This window comes from Pseudonaja textilis, chromosome 2, assembly GCF_049901715.1.
Source record: "Pseudonaja textilis isolate UNSWEBS1 chromosome 2, rPseTex1.2, whole genome shotgun sequence".
Lineage (NCBI taxonomy): Eukaryota > Metazoa > Chordata > Lepidosauria > Squamata > Elapidae > Pseudonaja > Pseudonaja textilis.
In genome coordinates, this window is record NC_141991.1 from 22,626,337 (window position 1) to 22,643,476 (window position 17,140).

Sequence of the window (17,140 nt, forward strand, 5' to 3'; positions counted from 1 at the left end):
TCTCACAGTTACTGCTATTGAGCCTAGATTCACCCAGTCTATATGTGTACTTTTGGTTTTTCTTGCCTAAATGTAGGACTTTACTTTTCTCTACAATGAATTTCATTTTGTTAGATATGGCCCAGTGTTCTAGTCTGTCAAGATCCATCTGGATCTTGAGCCTATCTTCTTGGGTGTTAGCTATTCCTGCCAGCTTAGTATCATCTGCAAATTTGGTAAGTTCCCCTTCTATTCCCTCATCTAAGTCGTTAATGAAGATATTGAAGAGTACTGGGCCTCAGACGGAACCTTGTGGCACCCCACTGCTTACTTCCCTCCATGTAGACTTAGACCCATTAAGGACTACTCGTTGAGTATGGTTTGCCAGCCAGTTGCGAATCCATCTAGTGGTGGTGTTATCTATTCCACTTTTTTCTAGCTTACTAAGAAGTAGGTTGTGGTCTACTTTGTCAAATGCCTTGCTGAAATCTAAATATATTATGTCCACAGTATTTTGCTGGTTTACTAATTTAGTCACTGTGTTGAAGAATGAAATAAGATTGTTTTGGCATGATCTGTTTTTAACAAACCCGTGCTGACTGCTAGTTATTACTTTACTTGTTTCTAGATGTTGGCAGGTATGTTTTTTTATTATCTTTTTCCAGTATCTTCCCGGGTATTGATGTTAGACTGATTGGTCTATAGCAGGGGTGGGCAACTATGGCCCTTTTATGAATTATGGACTTCAACTCCCAGAATTCCTGAGCAAGCCATACTAGCTCAGGAATTTTGGGAGTTGGAAGTCCACAAGTCATAAAGGGGCCATAGTTGCCCACCTCTGGTCTATAGTTTCCTAGGTCTGCTTTTTTTTCTCCTTTTTTGAAGATGGGAACCACATCAGCTCTTTTCCAGTCCTCTGGTAGTTCCCCGGTGCTCCAGGATTTTTGAAAGATATGATGCAGTGGTTCCGAGATGACCTCTGCCAGCTCCTTTAAAACTCTGGGATGTAATCCATCAGGCCCCAGTGATTTGTTTTCATCAAGATCAGACAGGTGTTCTCTTACTATTTTTTTTTGCTTATTTTAACTTTTATTTCTGGTCTGTCTTTTACAGTTATGTTTTTGGTGTGTTGAGCTATAGTTTTTTTTGTGTGAAGACAGATGCAAAGAATGAGTTAAGCAGTTCTGCTTTCTCTCTGCTGCCTGTTACTTCCTTGCCATCTTCTCTCTTTAGTGGACCGACTGTTTCCTTGATTTTTTTCTTGTTATTTATATGTTGGAAGAAACTTTTATTATTATCTTTGACTTTTGTTGCAAGTCTTTGTTCGTTCTGAGCCTTTGCTATCCTGACTTCGTCTTTGCAGATTCTGGCTAACAGCTGATATTCTGCCTTAGTTGTATGTCCTTCTTTCCATTTTTTGTACTTGTCCTTTTTTTTCTTTCAATTTGCCAGAGAGATCTTTGGGCAGCCATGCTGGTTTCTTCTTGGATTTCTTGTTTTTCTTTCTCAGTGGTATTGTGCTGGTCTGGGCTTCTATGATCATACTTTTTAGAGTTTCCCAACATTCTTGAGTTGTTTTCCCCTTTAGGATTTTCATCCATGGAATCTTTCCCAAGTTCTCTCTGAGTTTATTGAAATCAGCTCTTTTAAAATCCAAGACTCTGGTGTCATTATGTTCTATGTTTGTGTTATGTTGAATTCTAGTATGACATGGTCACTCTCACCCAAGGTTCCTGCATTTTCAACTCTATTACTTCTTCTCTGTTTGTAAGAATTAAGTCCAGTATGACTGTCCCTCTAGTTTTACCCTCTATCTTTTGGACAACAAATTTGTCAGCTAGATTGGTTAGGACTGAACCCTCCTTTTCTATAGCCATTGCCAAAAATGAGCATCAAATGTTCTGCTTTTTTGAGAAGGTAACAAAAATTGCTCTGCAGACCTGCAAAATAGGGGTGGAAGAGTGAACATAAGGCAAAACCTTTTCAACCAAGGTATCTCAAATGGGCTAACTTACGGAATGTGTTCAAAATCTGGGACCAATGTCTCCAGTGGAATTGAAATTTGGCAGATTTTATAAAACGTTTTATGACCAAAATGATCATAAATCATTTTATGACAGTACAAAATATCATAAAATATTCCTAGTTTGGGCTATACAGAACCGTTCAAGGCAGGTATATCTTTGAATGTCTCCCTGAATTTTTAGGAACTTTTCAAGTATATTAGAAGCTCTACCATTGCTGAAAGCATTGAAGAATCCAGTAAGGAAATATCCCTAAAATGATGACCCAAGTGGTCACGGGCAGTCTAGAAATATTTTCAAAAGTAAAGAACTTCCACTTCTAAATTCCTCTAAAAGCTCAGAGAAATAATTGTTTCCTGGATTTCAGCTCTTTACCTTATGGTTTATACTGCCTAAACCCATGACATTCAAATTACTAGAATTTTGTCATAATCATCAAGTTCTGATTAAGACCTGTCTGATTGGATGCTGGCAGCAACAATAGACTTCAGAGTACTAAGATAGATAGTAGGTAGGTAGGTAGGCAGGCAGGCAGGCAGGCAGGCAGATAACAGATAATCAGAGTTGGAAGGGACCTTGTAGGTCATCTAGTCCAAACCCCCGCCCAAGCGGGAGACCTGACACCATTTCTGACAAATGGCAATCCAATCTCTTCTTGAAAGTCTCAAGTGATGAAGCTCCCACAACTTCTGAAGGCAAAGCTGTTCCATTGGTTGATTGTTCTCACTAGCAGGCAGGCAGGCAGGCAGGCAGGCAGGCAAAGAGATACCATAATATTTGATTCAATTATTTTACCTATACGTTAACTTATTGGAACATGGGGAATTGCCTCTGCATCATAATTAAAGAGAGAAATCTAAATAAACAGGAGCTTCACAGGGACCAGGGACTTATATTGAGCATTAACCTATCTGGTACATAAAAGGCTCGCCCAGCCATCAGCTAAGCAGATACCAACAGAATCACAGGGTCAGAAGAGGGCACTTAAGCCACCAATTTCAACCTCTTACCAGGATGAATCCAAATCACAGCATCCCTGACAGATGGCTGCTCAGCTTCCTACTAAAAGCATCAGATGTAAGGGATCCCCCTCATACTACTTTGAGTAATTACTACTACTACTACTGTTAAACATATTTGTTTCCCTAACATTCAATCAGGATCTGTCTCTCTGTGATTGAAATCCTGTATTCTATATCCTGCACTCTACAATGAAGAACAGGTCGTAGCAACCGTCTAACATTATTTCCAGTATTTGAAGAATGCAATAGTGTCCCCCACTCAGTTGTCTTTTTCCCCCAAGGCTAAACATAACAACCCCCTTCAATCTCTTTTCACAGGATTCACTTTCTAATCCCAGGATCATCTTGTTGCCTTTCTCTGACCCTGTTCCAATTTCTCTGACGCCTTCTTAAAGTGTGCCACCCAGAACTGGACTCAGGACTCAAATGTTGGGATGCTGGTGTTTATGGAGCTTGGTTTTCTTCCTGCAAATGTTTTATGACCAAGCTGAGCGACATCGTCGGTGCTCTGATACAAGGGATTTTGCTGGCTTTGTATATATGGCAGTTGAGAGTTTGTGTGTCTGTTTCTGTTTAGGCCAGAAGTATGAGCCACGGTGAGCTAGTTTGGTTGGTTTGAATTGTTTCAACTTAAATGGTTCTTGCCCATTTTGTTGGTTCTCCCTATTTGTAGCCTGGGTTATCTTTCTGTATCTGTTAATCTCTGTTCTGTCAGAATGCCAGGAATTCTCTAGGAATTTTCTTGCAGTCTTGGATTTGAGTTGAATTAAAATGTTATTGTAACGAATTATTGGAAGCAAATGTAGTCCTAAATGCATCTTCCCTTAATAAACACCCATAAATCAACAGGTATGTAAGAATCCATGCAACATTCCAACCTTGAGCTACGCACATTTCTTTACTGTTTCCACAGTATGCAGCGTGGCAGGTTGAACAATGTAGAACAGAGTTGAAAAATTACATCCTGTGATTTAGACATGATAGCAATAGCACTTAGACTTATATACTATTTCATGGTGCTTTGCAACACTCTTAAGCGGTTTACAGAGTTAGCATGTGGCCCCCAACACTCTGGGTCCTCACTGTACCAATCTTGGAAGGGTGAAAGTTTGAGTCCACCTGGAGCTAGTGAGAATTGAACTGCTGGAAATCGGCAGATTTTGCCTGCAGTACTCCATTCTAACCACTGCGCCACCATGGCTCATACTTCTGTTGATACTATCTAAAATTGTACTTGCCTTTTAAGCAGACATATCACGCTGCTGGCTAATTTATTTGCAACCAACTACTATTCCAAGACTTAAACCATTCGAGGTAGACCAGACCAGGAAACTAAAATTGTGAATGCTAATAATATTTTTATTATAAAGTCGTAGTAACAGACTCTTGGAAGTTTGAATGCACTTCTCCCTTTCCTACCTTTACATTCAAGAGAAGTAGGTAAGATCAAGCCTTAAATACTTTCTCAAATTATATTCCTGCTCTGGACTCTGATTTCTCTTTTTGGACTGTTGCCTCAGTTGTGTCTCTTCTTCTTGTTCCTCAAGGTTATTTTCACAACCCTACACCAACATTTTCTTCATTACCATGCCAGGTATCTCCTGTCCTACACCTGTGCACCTTTTCTTCTGTTAAATGTCATTGTATACTTTTACTCTGTCCCTCCAACCTATCAAGATTATTTGAATAGTACTTCTATTTTCTCCGGTATTAGCTGATAATTATATGAAGCCATGGAAGAGGAAAAAGTGCCAATTGAACAAGACGAAGTGAGGATATGGCAACCACATAGTATTTGTTGCCATCATCTATATATATCAAAGCGAAATACCACTCACGCATCATCACAAAATCTCCAGAACTGTAAAGCCTACAAACTTGAAATCTGGCACGTATGTTCCTCTTGGCTTCTAGGTGCTCGCTAAGAAAGGATTTTTTGAAATGACCATCAGAGCATTAGTATTTCGTATATTATTATTAACATGCTCTGATGCTAAGGAGTTCTGCTCCCCCTCCTTCCCCACCTGAAAATAAATCTGTTCCAAATGCAAAACACAAGCAGAGAAGTTTCAGTTTCACAGCACCAAGCAGCTTTAGTACAGAACAGTTGAGCTAAGCCATGCCCAGGCTCTTTGCTGTCTCCTTGCTCACACAGCGAATACTGTCTCTGTTTCCAAACAGCCCTCAACTCTCTCTCACACATTGACAGGACGCTCGCCAGATGAATACTGATGGATGCTGGTAGGCAGAGGCAGAATTCCCCCCCACCCTTATTTTCCTCCCCCAAAACTAAGCCTGATCACATAATTTCATAGCAAAGCACGGGTATAGAGCTAGTCCTACTATAAATTTACTGTATAGCAAAGAGAAGAAGGAAATCATTCGAGACTTCTATGGGAAATTATATATGCAAGAGAATATTGATGAGGAAAGAGTTAAACAGTACTTATAGAATGCTAATTTACCTCAGATACCTAAAGAGACTGAAAAAATGTTACAAAGCAACATAACGATGATGGAATTAACTGAAGCACTCAAGAAGCAAAATAATGGAAAGGCACCAGGCCCAGATGGACTTCCGGCAGAATTTTATAAAACATTACAAGAATTATTGAAACTTCCATTGCTAGAAGTTATGAATGAAGTTATGTTAAAGAAGAAGATACCTAAATCATGGTCAGAAGCCTATATTACACTTATTCCTAAAGAGGAGGCCAACCCATTACAAATTAAGAACTATAGATCCATTTCTTTACTAAATGCAGATTACAAAATCTTTGCTTCAATATTGGCAGAAAGACTTAAAAAATATTTAAATAATTTTATCCATCCTGATCAAAATGGATTTCTGCCAAAGAGACAAATTAAAGACAATATGAGAGTAACCTTGGACACCTTGGAATACCACGAGGCACATCCTGAAAAACAAATGGCTCTGATATTTTTAAATGCACAGAAGGCATTGATAATATGATTTCGCGATTCATGTTATTACTGTGTTGGAAAAGATGGGTTTTGCTAGAAAATTTATCCAAGCAATAGAAGCTATATACTATATACTATAAGCAAATGATAGAGGGAGAACTGACAGACTCTATTAATATAAGAAAAGGAACAAGACAAGGGTGCCCACTATCACCTTTGTTGTTTGTGTTAACTTTGGAAGTGTTAAACAGAAACATTAGAGATGAAAAGAATACAAAAGAAATGAAAATCAAAAAGGAAGAATTTAAGCTGCAAGCATTTGCGGATGATCTGGTTTTCATTTTAGAAGACCCTTTAGAAACAGCATCAAAATTGATAGAAAAGATAAGAGACATATGGAAAGGTGGCTGGTTTGAAAATAAATAAAAAGACAAAGATCTTGACAAAGAATATGCTATTAAGACAAAAGGAAGAACTGGCAGACCTATTGAAAATTCAAGTCACGAATAAGATCAAGTACTTGGCAATATATTGGACAGCAAGATGTAGTACATTAAAAGAGAATAATTATATTAAACTTAAACAGCAGACAGCGCTAGATTTGGCGAAATGGGAAAACTTACAACTCTCACTAATTGGGAGAATCTCAACAATCAAGATGAATATATTACCCAGAATTTTATATTTGTTTCAAACAATTCCAATTAGGCTTGGAAAAGACTACTTTGAAGATTTAAATAAAATTGTGTTGAAATATATATGGCAAGGTAAGAAAGAGAGAATAAAGTTAAAACTTTTGCAAGATGCTAGAATTAGAGGAGGATTAGGTTTCCCTAACTGGGAATTGTACTACCAAGCTACAAATCTGATGTGGGTTAAAGAATGGATAACACTAAGAAATGCTAGATTGTTGACATTAGAAGGACATGATTTGTTGTTGGGGTGGCATGCTTTTTTATGGTATAAAGGAACTAAAACACGGGGGTATTTTAGAAGACATTATATACAGGAGTCTCTGTGGTTAAACTGGGAGAAGATTAAAAGACAATGTTATTTGAAAATTCCAGTCTGGTTATCGACTATTGAAGCATTCTCGTATCCTATACTATACAAAAAGGAACAAACAGTTAGATATGGTGAAATACTGAATGAAAAGGGTGAACTTAAATCTATGCAAAAAGTAGAGGAACAAGGTATAAAAATGAATTGGTTTTCATATGCGCAAATACATTCCAGGTATGATAAAGATTCTAAAACAGAAGGTTTCTATGATAAACTGACTGACAGATAAGATTTTGACAGGTACTGATGAAAAGGTGATTAAAAAATTGTATGGATATTTATTAGAAATTAAACTAGAAGAAGAACAAGTTAAAGAAACTATGATTGCTTGGGGGAAGAATTTTGGCTATGGGATTTAGAGAAATGGCAAAAATTGTGGTCTCAAAATTATAAAATGACAATGTCAACAGCATATAAAGAAAATTTGTATAAGATGTTTTACAAGTAGCATTTCCCCCCGACAAGAATAGCAAGAATGTTCAAGGATAAATCCGAAAAATGTTGGAAATGTCATCAGACACCTGGCTCATTTTACCATATGTGGTGGACTTGTGCGGATGCTAAAAAATACTGGACTAAAATCCACATGTGGTTGGAAAAAATGACAAAAAAACATATAGACTTGAAACCAGAGATATTTTTATTGGGAATTTTACCTGAAGTATATAGTAAAGACTTGAAATACCTGATCGTAAATGTATTAACAGCGGCTAGGATTGTATTTACTAAAAACTGGAAAAATGAGAAAATACCATCACAGGAGGAAATCATTAAGAGAATATTGGAATGTGCTGAAATGAGTAGATTGACATTTGAAATTAGAGAACAAGAGGATAAACAATTTTATAAAATTTGGGATCTTTTCTATCAATGGTTAGACAACAAAGTACAGTAATGAAATAAGTAGATTTTTAGGAAATAATATATAAAGATGTACTTCTTTCTTATTATAACTACAAAATGATTTTAGGATAGATTTGGGATGATAATATGAACTGTTATAAAATAAATTAAGTAAATTATGGTTATCTTGTAAAACATGAATGAATAAAAGTATAGTCAAATGATTGATTAATAATGATACTAAGGTATTTAATTTTTGATTGACAATATGAGATAATATGTAATGTAATTGTAATTGAAGACTACGAAATGGAAGCACAAAACAATTTGTAAACCAACCGGCACACTGTATGTACACCTATGGAAGATAGCTTGATGTTTTTGTTTTGTTTGGTTATGTTTGTTTTTAAAAACCAATAAAAATTTAAAAAAATGGATTTGCTGTTATTTTTGGTAACCTTTAAAGAACTGTTGCTGACACCAGGATTGAAATGCTTTATGGATTTGTTTATAGATGGATAAGATCTTATCTATAAGAAGATCTGATAGATAAGATCATCTGTTGTAATTTAAGAGGAAACAAAAAGTTACTAAACTTGTTTTTATCCGTTAGTGTGAAGATTGTAAGTCACTTCTTTATGTATTTCTTTTCATAACTGTATTCTTTTATTTCTTTTCTTTTTCCTATTCTTCCCGTCTTGCCCTTTCTTCCCCTTTGCACTTTTTTGCTATTTTTCTTTCTTTGAGCTTGTATTTTTTTAATAGTGTAATCGTAATCTTTAATTAAAAAAATACTTTCCAAAAAAGAAGGAAGAACAGTGGCCCCGCCTGTCCAATAGCAACGTATCAGAAAAACGGAATCGAATTCCAATTCCGCATTGTATTCTGCTATCGGGTCGGACCGGTTGCTACACAGCACCCGAGGCAGATCGAGACTTTGCGTTACCAGCCCTCACCTAACAAGAACAGTTGCCATGGGAGCCCACTATGACGTCACGAAGGCGGAGGCGTTCCTTTGCTGCTCCTCCTCCTCCTCTTCTGCACAGACTGCGAGCACACCATTCCCGGGCTCACGTGATCTTTACTCGACTGGGGGACGGGGGGGGGGTCGCCTTTCCTCGCGCCGCGGTAGCCCCCGCCTCCCCTCCCTCCGCGTCACGTGGCTTTTGCGGCGTTACCGGTTTCCGGAAACACGTCACGGGGCGTGGGCCTGGCTCCTCCTGCGTCTTGCCCGTTCGGAACTTCGTTTCGAAACCAAAGCCAACCCAACCAACCGCGGGGCGGGGGGGGGCGGGGGAGTCGCCGGGGGCCTGCAGCGGGAGGGGGCCGGTGAGTGACCCCTCCCTCGGGAACTGTCGGAGAGGGGAGTGGGGGGAGAGCTCCGGCGAAGGAGGGGGACTTGGGAATAAGAGGCGGAGGGCGGGGCCTGGGAGTCCGCGGAGAGGGGCCTTTAAACCGGGAGGTGTTTCTATGGGGACGAGGGGCGCTGGCTGCGGGGCTTCTGTGAGCGGGGCGGAGGAGGCCCGGCGGGAAGAAGCCCTTTCCCCGCGTTTGGTTTGCCGGTTGTCACTTCAAAGGCGCTCAGCCTCTCTCGCGCGGCTGGTGGCCTGGTAACCCTCCTCCTTCCTCCCTCCCTCAAGTCCGCCCGTCTCCTTTCGTGCATGCCGGCGGCTCAGCCTCGTGGACCCCGGCGCCAAATGGCGGGAGACTCTGCCGCTTTCTTCTCGTGGTCGGGTTAGAAGCGTCCCCTTTTTGCCCTTCGCGCTCCGGCGTTGCAATATAGCGCCTCAGCTGCAGGAGAAAAAGACTCTCTCCCTCTCTCTCTTTTTTTGTTTTTGTTTGCGCATCCCAGCCAGAAAGTCGTAGCGGCCCCGCGAGAGGCGTCCGTCCTTCTGGGACAACCCTGACAGGTGCCGAGGAAGAGGGACGAAAACGAGCGGCGCTCACGGTTCGTTTTGGGGATCAACGCCTCTACCAGCCAAAGGGGTAGGGAGCCCGGTTGGCAGCTATATCGGATGCTAATTGTGGGGGAGGGAGATGTCAATCAGAATAGAGCAGGAAGGGACCTTGAGAGGTCTTCTAGTCCGACCCCCCCCCCCACGAAGATGTATGTGGGGAAAATCCGCTTTGAGTTTCTTCCTTTGAAAATGCCTCTTTGTTGGTGAAAGGAAGAGGTCGATACCCAGGAGACTGTCCCACACCAACTTTTTGAGGAAACGTGTTTTGCAAGTGAAATCTTTGCCGATCTCAGACATCTACCTCTATCTCTGATGTTTTATTTTGGGCTTTAGAACCCCGTGGCTACAAAAAAGAAAAGGAAAGAAAAGGCGTTCCTCTGGAATTTTTAGTTGTTGCTTGAGGTGGGTTGATGTCCGTTGCTGTGTTCTAAAGATGGGGTTTTTATGTGAGGCAAATTCAACATATATTCCGGCTATTGAGCTTCACTCCCAGATGCCTTCTTCTTCCTTTATAAGTAATTGTACTGAAAATGGCAACTAATACTAATTTTGAATGAAAGGTTAAAAATAGAAAGTGCAGTAAAGAAAACAAAAAATGTAAAGAAAAATATATATAAGGGAATGGCTTCCTCTTTTATCACAAGTAAGTTACTTATTACCTTATCTTAAAATACAACAAATCATTTCTTCCTTCTATAACCTATCTTATATTTTAAAAACATCCTTAAATCTTACTTACTTTCTGAGGACTAGAAAAAAATGTTTCAAAGATTTTTACAGTTTATTTTATAAGTTTCAATTAGCAAACTTATTTGTATTTATGTTTTGCTTCTTTCTAGTAAGCAACTTGGCTCATTGGAGAAAGTGATCTTGCTGTACTTGTTACATAAACAGTTCCTGAATTCTGATGGCATATAATAATTTAGATTTCATAGATTGGTATATGAAAATATAACCTTTTCCTGTTGTCTAATCATGTTTTTCAATGATGGAAAATGAAAAGTGGAAATGTATTTTGAAAATAAAATGGGCGCTCCCTGTTACATAAGTGTTAACACATTTTCTGATTTAATTTGCAAAAATGATGGCATTTTTTTCCCTAAAATTTAGCTAGATGTCATAGACTATAAAAACATTGGCAATTCTGGAAGTTTAGTTCTGACATGCAGGGAAAACACTATGTTAAGCCTGGATGTTAAGCTCACATTTATATGTTGGATCAATATTTGAAATTAAAAACCAGATGTCTGTTGTTGGTTCCCTTGAATATTGATTGGTTCCTTTATCTTATATTTCTTGGGGAAAGCATGGGTTGTCCCCAGGACTTCTGCTGGTAGTGCCACCTTTCGTTCAGGCAAAGATACATTTTCTGCATCCTGTGTTGTAGCTGTTGCCTTAAACATTTTATTAGTCTTTAGTGCCACACTCCTTGGGAACAGTTTGGACATGTTAACCACAACATCCCACTAAACAGAAATGCCAGTGCATTATTTCTTCTTGCTTAGTTTGGAATTGCATGTGCCATATCCTTACTTCAGAAATTATAATTATCAGTTTAAACTGATAGGGACAACTAGTCAGTTACGTTAAAGGAGCTTGGAAAGAACTCAAAAATCAGTCCCTATTCACGTAGGAAATTCATAATTTGGTTCTTGAGAAATTCTACATGAATTTGAATGGCATTTCCCAGGCTTCCTTTTTCTTTGTTTGTTATGCATTAAGAATGCAAAAATTGGGTGGAAATAACTTTTGAGGGCTCTTAGTAGCTATGTTCACATAATATAAATGTAGAAAATAAAATAGATTATTTTGGGTTCATCGCATGGCGGCCTTTTCTTTTCTCTTTGTTCTGAACAAATGCTGAAGATTGAAATTGAAAGTGACACTTGACAAATAGACTTCTGTGCTGTCTAAAGGGATACCTGTACTTTGCTGACAAGGAATGGGGCTAGACAAGTGTCTGCCTGGAGCTCAGCAAGAAGCCTGCATTGCCCACCTTAGCAAGATGAGATTCTCTGGGTTTCAGAGATGTTTATGATGTGGTTCAGTCTCAAACTGATATATATATTTAAGGTGCAGCTAACATATTAAACACGTTCTATTACAATGGGGGGGGGAAATAGTTGGGGATTGCTTTAAATAGACATCAAGGACTTTTTGTGGGATGTGTGTGTGTGTGTGTGTGTGTGTGTGTTTTAGCCAGCTTCTGCTCCCATTCATAGCAACAATGTCCAGTGTAGAAACTAACTTGCATTCAGCTGCTCTGAGTTTAATACTATAATGGAAAGATATCAGATGACAGCAAATTGGCTCATGGTGGCTGAGGCACCCATTTGTTCTGTTGCATTCTCTCTTAAGATGATTTTCTATGTTGACTACTTTTGTGGGAGCTGTATTTTTATTCTGTCAAGTAAAATTCTCACAAAGTGCTATTCTTTTGCAGTTATTTCTAAATCAAGCTAAGGCGTAAAATATTGCTTGCCTTAAGGAATATTATCCTTACCACTCAGTGGTATTAAAACCAAGGAATGTAGGCTCAGAGAAGGGCAACTAAGATGATCAAGGGACCAGCTTGGAACAGCTTACCCATGAAGAAAGGTTGTGTCATTTGAGGATTTTTAGACTAGAAGAAGATGAATAAGAGAGGACATGACTGAGATAATGCATGGTGTAAATAAAATCAACAAGGAACAGCTATTTTTCCTCTCCCCAAAACAATAGAACCAGAGGTCGCCCAATGAAAGTCCTGGAATAATTAGAGCAGCCAAAAGGATTTTTTTTTTCTAAGATAATACTCAACTAATTTTGGAATTTTTTTTACCACGAGATGTACTGCTAGCTACCAGTTTGGATGGCTTTAAAAAAAAAGGTTGGACAAATTCATGGGGATCAATGCTACTAGTTTTGATGGCAGAGGAACTGCCTCTGAAGGCTAGGAGACTAGTGGGTTTCCATGTGTTGTTACCTGGCCACTGCTGGACTAGATGGCCAAGGGTTTGATCCACTTCTATGTTTTTTTTTAAATTAAACTCAGTATAACTTCTACTAGCTCAGGGTTTTTCCCTTTTAAAATTTGCCATACTAATCTGATAATCCTTCCATATCTCCTTCCATGTCTCCAGGCATTTGTTCCTTGCCAGAAAGATTGACCACAAAGAATCGCCAAGATAGCTGGCTCGGGAAGAAAACGTCGCACCCCTGACCCAGAGTCTGTCACCGACCCCGGTGGGCTGTTCGTCTCCTCCAAACGGCTGAAAATGTCCAGCAGTGCCAGTGTCCCTGGTCAGAGGAGAACAGCTCGGGGAGTGGATGATGCAACTAATAAGAAGAAGCAAAAGGATCGGGCCAATCAGGAAAGTAAGGAAGGCGAGAAACCAGCTGGCAGTGACTCAAAGAAAGGTACAGATTTAAGTCTTAAGTATCACTGCACTTATAAATTTAATGGCATGTATTACCGAGACCTGGCTGGAAGGGAGGGGTTGGCCCTTTCTAAAATGTGCCCAACTGGCTTTCAGGTATGGCATCAGCTAAGACTCCTGGCTAGTTGTGGTGCTGATTGTCATCAAAGAGTCTCTTAAGGCTTTAGGGGCTCCTCCACAGGTTGCCAGATGGGAGATCCTGTTCATTAAGTTGGCCTCTTGGAATCAGTTGAGATTGTTGCTAGTCCTCTAGACTTCTATGGACTTTAATCTGACTTCTTTAGGTTGTGGTCATAGGCAGCTCAAGACTTCATGACTGCCATCGCAACCATGGGCCTAATCCAGGTCCTCCAGAGCCCATAACAAGTATGATCTGGTTTCCTGCCCAAGCATTGGCAATATGATCTGGAATTGGGGGAACTTTTAGTATCTCCCTTTGTCATGGTCAGATATGACCTGATTACTCTGGGTTTCTCCAGCACCATTGCATACCTCAGGGAGGCAGTCTGTCCTCAGCACCGATGGACCCTGAGGGATTTCAGAGAAGGCTGACTAAAACTGCCCAGGGAGTATCATGCGAGTGGTTTCTAGTGGTGGTGAATTCCTTGGATAGGAGACTTGTTTCTTTGCCTCTTAAGGAGGCCTTGCTTTACCCCTCTTCACGAAACCATCCTTGAGAACCCACTACACAGGACAACTTTTTTTTTTAGTATCAAACCTTTCCCTTTTTAGGGAAGGTGATGGAGAAGGTGGTCATGCAATAAGTTCAAAGGCTGCAGAATGAAGCAGACTCCTTTTAGTCTGGATTTAGGACCGAGTATGGGATGGAAATGGGATTGGTCACATCTTTAGATGATCTTTGGCAGGAGCAGGATGGTGGTTATCTAGCCATCTTCCCTCTGGACTTCTCAGAAGGCTTTGATATAACTGACCATGATATCCTGGATGGGATCCAGGGATGGGGATTGGTGGTGCATTATTGTGCTGGTTCTTCTCCCTTTTCTAGGGTTGATATTAGTGGTGACTGGGGAAGAAAGATCCTGCCCTCAGCTCTGCTGGGTGGGGTTCCACAGGGTTTGGCGCTCTCTCTCCTCTCCTTTTCAGCATCTACATGAAACCTCCAAGTAAGCTCATGCATCTCCATGAGCTGAGGCATCATCGGTATGATGATGAAATCCAGTTTTACATCTGCTCTTGGCAAATTAAGCATTGCTGTTGATGTTTATGGAGATTCGCAGTCATTCAGGTCATGCTTGTCCCAAAGGTGCTTTTTCAAAAGGCAACTGTTTTTCCTTGAAGGAGTTTCACTTCTCATCCAAGAACTGAAGAAGCTTCTTGGATGAGAAGTGAAACGTCTTCAAGGAAAAAAAACAAAGCCCAGTTGCCTTTTGAAAAAGCACCTTTGGGTTGCTGTTGATGTGTTATTTCTGTGCCTGCAATGAGGGAACAACAGGATTTCACTGAAACCCGGCAAGACTGAGTGACTCTGTGTTTTGGGGTTAAGGTTCTGGGACTCTGCCATCTTGGTAGTGGATGGAGTTGCACTGCCCCATACAAACCTAGTGTGCATCTTGGGGGGAGGGGTTTCCTCCGGCATTCATGACTCCCCTGTCAAAGAGCATGTGGTAGTTGCACCCATTTATGGATCAGGAAGCTCTACTCACAGCAACTCATACTCTGGATGAACTACTCTAATAGGCTCTACATAAGGCTGCCCTTGAAGAGTATTCAGAAGTTTCCTCAAAATGCAGTGGTGTGGGCATATGTGTGGGTATATGTCCCTAGAGCAGCACACGTTGCATCTCTGCTTTGCGAACTGCTTTGGTCACCAGTTTACTTCTGGGTCAATTCGGGGTTCTAGTTTGGACTTTTAAAGCCCTTCATGACATGGGACCAGATTCTTGGAGAAACCACTTCGTCCCAGTTGCACCTGGCCACCCCATCAGCTTCAGCAGAATGGATGTGCTGTGGGTCCTGCCTGCGAAGGAGTTACCTCTGACAGGACCCAGCAGACGAGCCTTTTCTGCTGTGACGTAGCCCTGTGGAAGATCATATCTCCCCTAAGGTGATATCGGCCCCGTCTATCAGCCTTCCAGACCTCCCTTAAAACTTGGTTGTGTCAACAGTCTTGGGGCTTGCATGGGAATGTTAATTTGATTAGATGGCACTATTATTTATACTCTGATGTTCTGTGCCTTTTGTAATAATTTTGTGTATTTTTGACCATTTGTGAAATAGGTTTTGTTGTTGTTGTTGTTTTATATGCTGCCCAGAGTCATATTGCATGAGATAGGTATCCAAAAAGGAAGGGAGGGAAGGAGGGCTATTTACATAAATACTATTTAGTATTTATCATATAGAGCCAGTGGCTCAGAAAATACAAGAATACCTAGTGCTTAGGGCTGGAAAGAATAGTTTTCATTTTCATTCCTCAGATATTACTACTACTTTTGCACATGTATACAACAAAGTTGCAATGGAATTTGTGTGTTTTATCTTAGGGTGATTTATGAGCCATCTATTATGACTTCACATGTGCAAACCAGACCATTTTCTTAACAAACAGGTAAAAAAAAATAGCCTGACTTATCACTGTCTGAAGCAGGTCAGAGTTTTTACAGAAAATCCAAGCATGTTGTTTCCTTTTCTTCAAAAAGTGAAGTTGGATTTCATGAAGAAAATATATACCATAGCATTACCATGAATTGATTGATCAAGAATCACTACATTGGTCACATCATTGCAAATGTGCAGCACACACTGGAACGAAAAGGAAATCACATTGAATCACTATTAAAAGTACCATTAAAGACAGACTTTCCAACCTAGTTACAACTGGTGCTGAGAATTCTGGAAATTGAAGCCTGCATATCTGGAGAGCACCTACATTAGAGTAACGGTGAAAAAAATGTGTGAAAGAATCAGCTAGCTAATGTATGTTGTGTGAAATTGAATATGGAAATGTAGAAACAGAGGGAGGGTGCTAGAGGATGCTGTATTTGTAAAACACACACACACACACAAATCCCCTCTTCCCTATGAAAGTTAATTTGGAGGAAAGATTTAAAAGTGGACGAGTGTGAGGCTGTTCCCCACTATATATGAATATTTTCCTCCATCTTGGTTTGTTTTTGCATTTTGGTTTGGGCCAGAGAAGGATCCACTTCCAAATAAAGCTGTGCACCACACCACCATTTCATAAGAATATTTTAAGGGCATTATCGGAAATAGACCTTTTTTTTTTTTTGAGCTAGCATCACAGTATGTTAGCGTCACAGTTAATTCATTTTAATTAAATAATCTTATTTTTCAAAACAAAACGAGGTGATCAGGAAGTCTGCCAAGGAAGGTATTGGATACTATGTAGGAAATGCACAATTTAGAGCAATTTTAGGTAAGAAACGAGATAAGTTTTGCAGGTATTAAACAGGGTTGTTTTTTTCATCAAAGTAAGTAGCATCTAGTGGATCTCACTTCCTGGTAGACTACAGACATTCAGAAAACATGCAGCAGATATAGAGGATTCTCTGCTCCACAGACTCTTGGTTCTTGTTATGAATGAATAGGTGGACATTTAGCCACAAGGGGTAGTTTGCTTTAGCTCAGTAGATTTTGACAATACTTTTTTTTGCATAAAGAAATTTTACGGCAGATGGAGAGTTTTAGTTTGGAAAGGAGGTCAGTAAGCAGAGACATAGAGCTTTAGATAGTCATTTATGGTATGGAAAATGAATTCACAAATGTTTCTTTTCCTGTCACAGTATTAGAACTCTGGGTTCTCTAGGAAAGCCAATTCGGAGAAATTCCATCAAATAAGATTACAGATCAGCTTTGGAGTCTGCAACTTACAACTCTGTGATGTTTTTTCTGCTGCTTCCCTTCTGCTGCTAGAGGGGAAATTGATTTGA

General features: G+C 40.0%; 1 protein-coding gene across 10 annotated transcripts in view; it reads left to right on the forward strand.

Annotated features, from left to right (window-relative positions):
- The first annotated feature begins 9,034 nt into the window (after positions 1-9,034).
- USP19 (ubiquitin specific peptidase 19) overlaps positions 9,035-17,140 on the forward strand; it is a 42,951-nt gene continuing 34,845 nt past the window's right edge. For 6 of the 10 annotated variants that reach the window (XM_026717989.2, XM_087923518.1, XM_026717985.2 and 3 more), the window contains exon 1: positions 12,936-13,212. In XM_026717989.2, the coding sequence (XP_026573774.2) occupies positions 13,071-13,212 (142 nt within the window). In that variant the 5' untranslated portion in view covers positions 12,936-13,070. Of the gene's footprint in view, positions 9,185-9,278; positions 9,466-9,707; positions 9,842-12,935; positions 13,213-17,140 lie in introns of those variants that run through there. The other 4 variants (XM_087923519.1, XM_087923521.1, XM_026717990.2 and 1 more) reach the window with 3 other exon arrangements.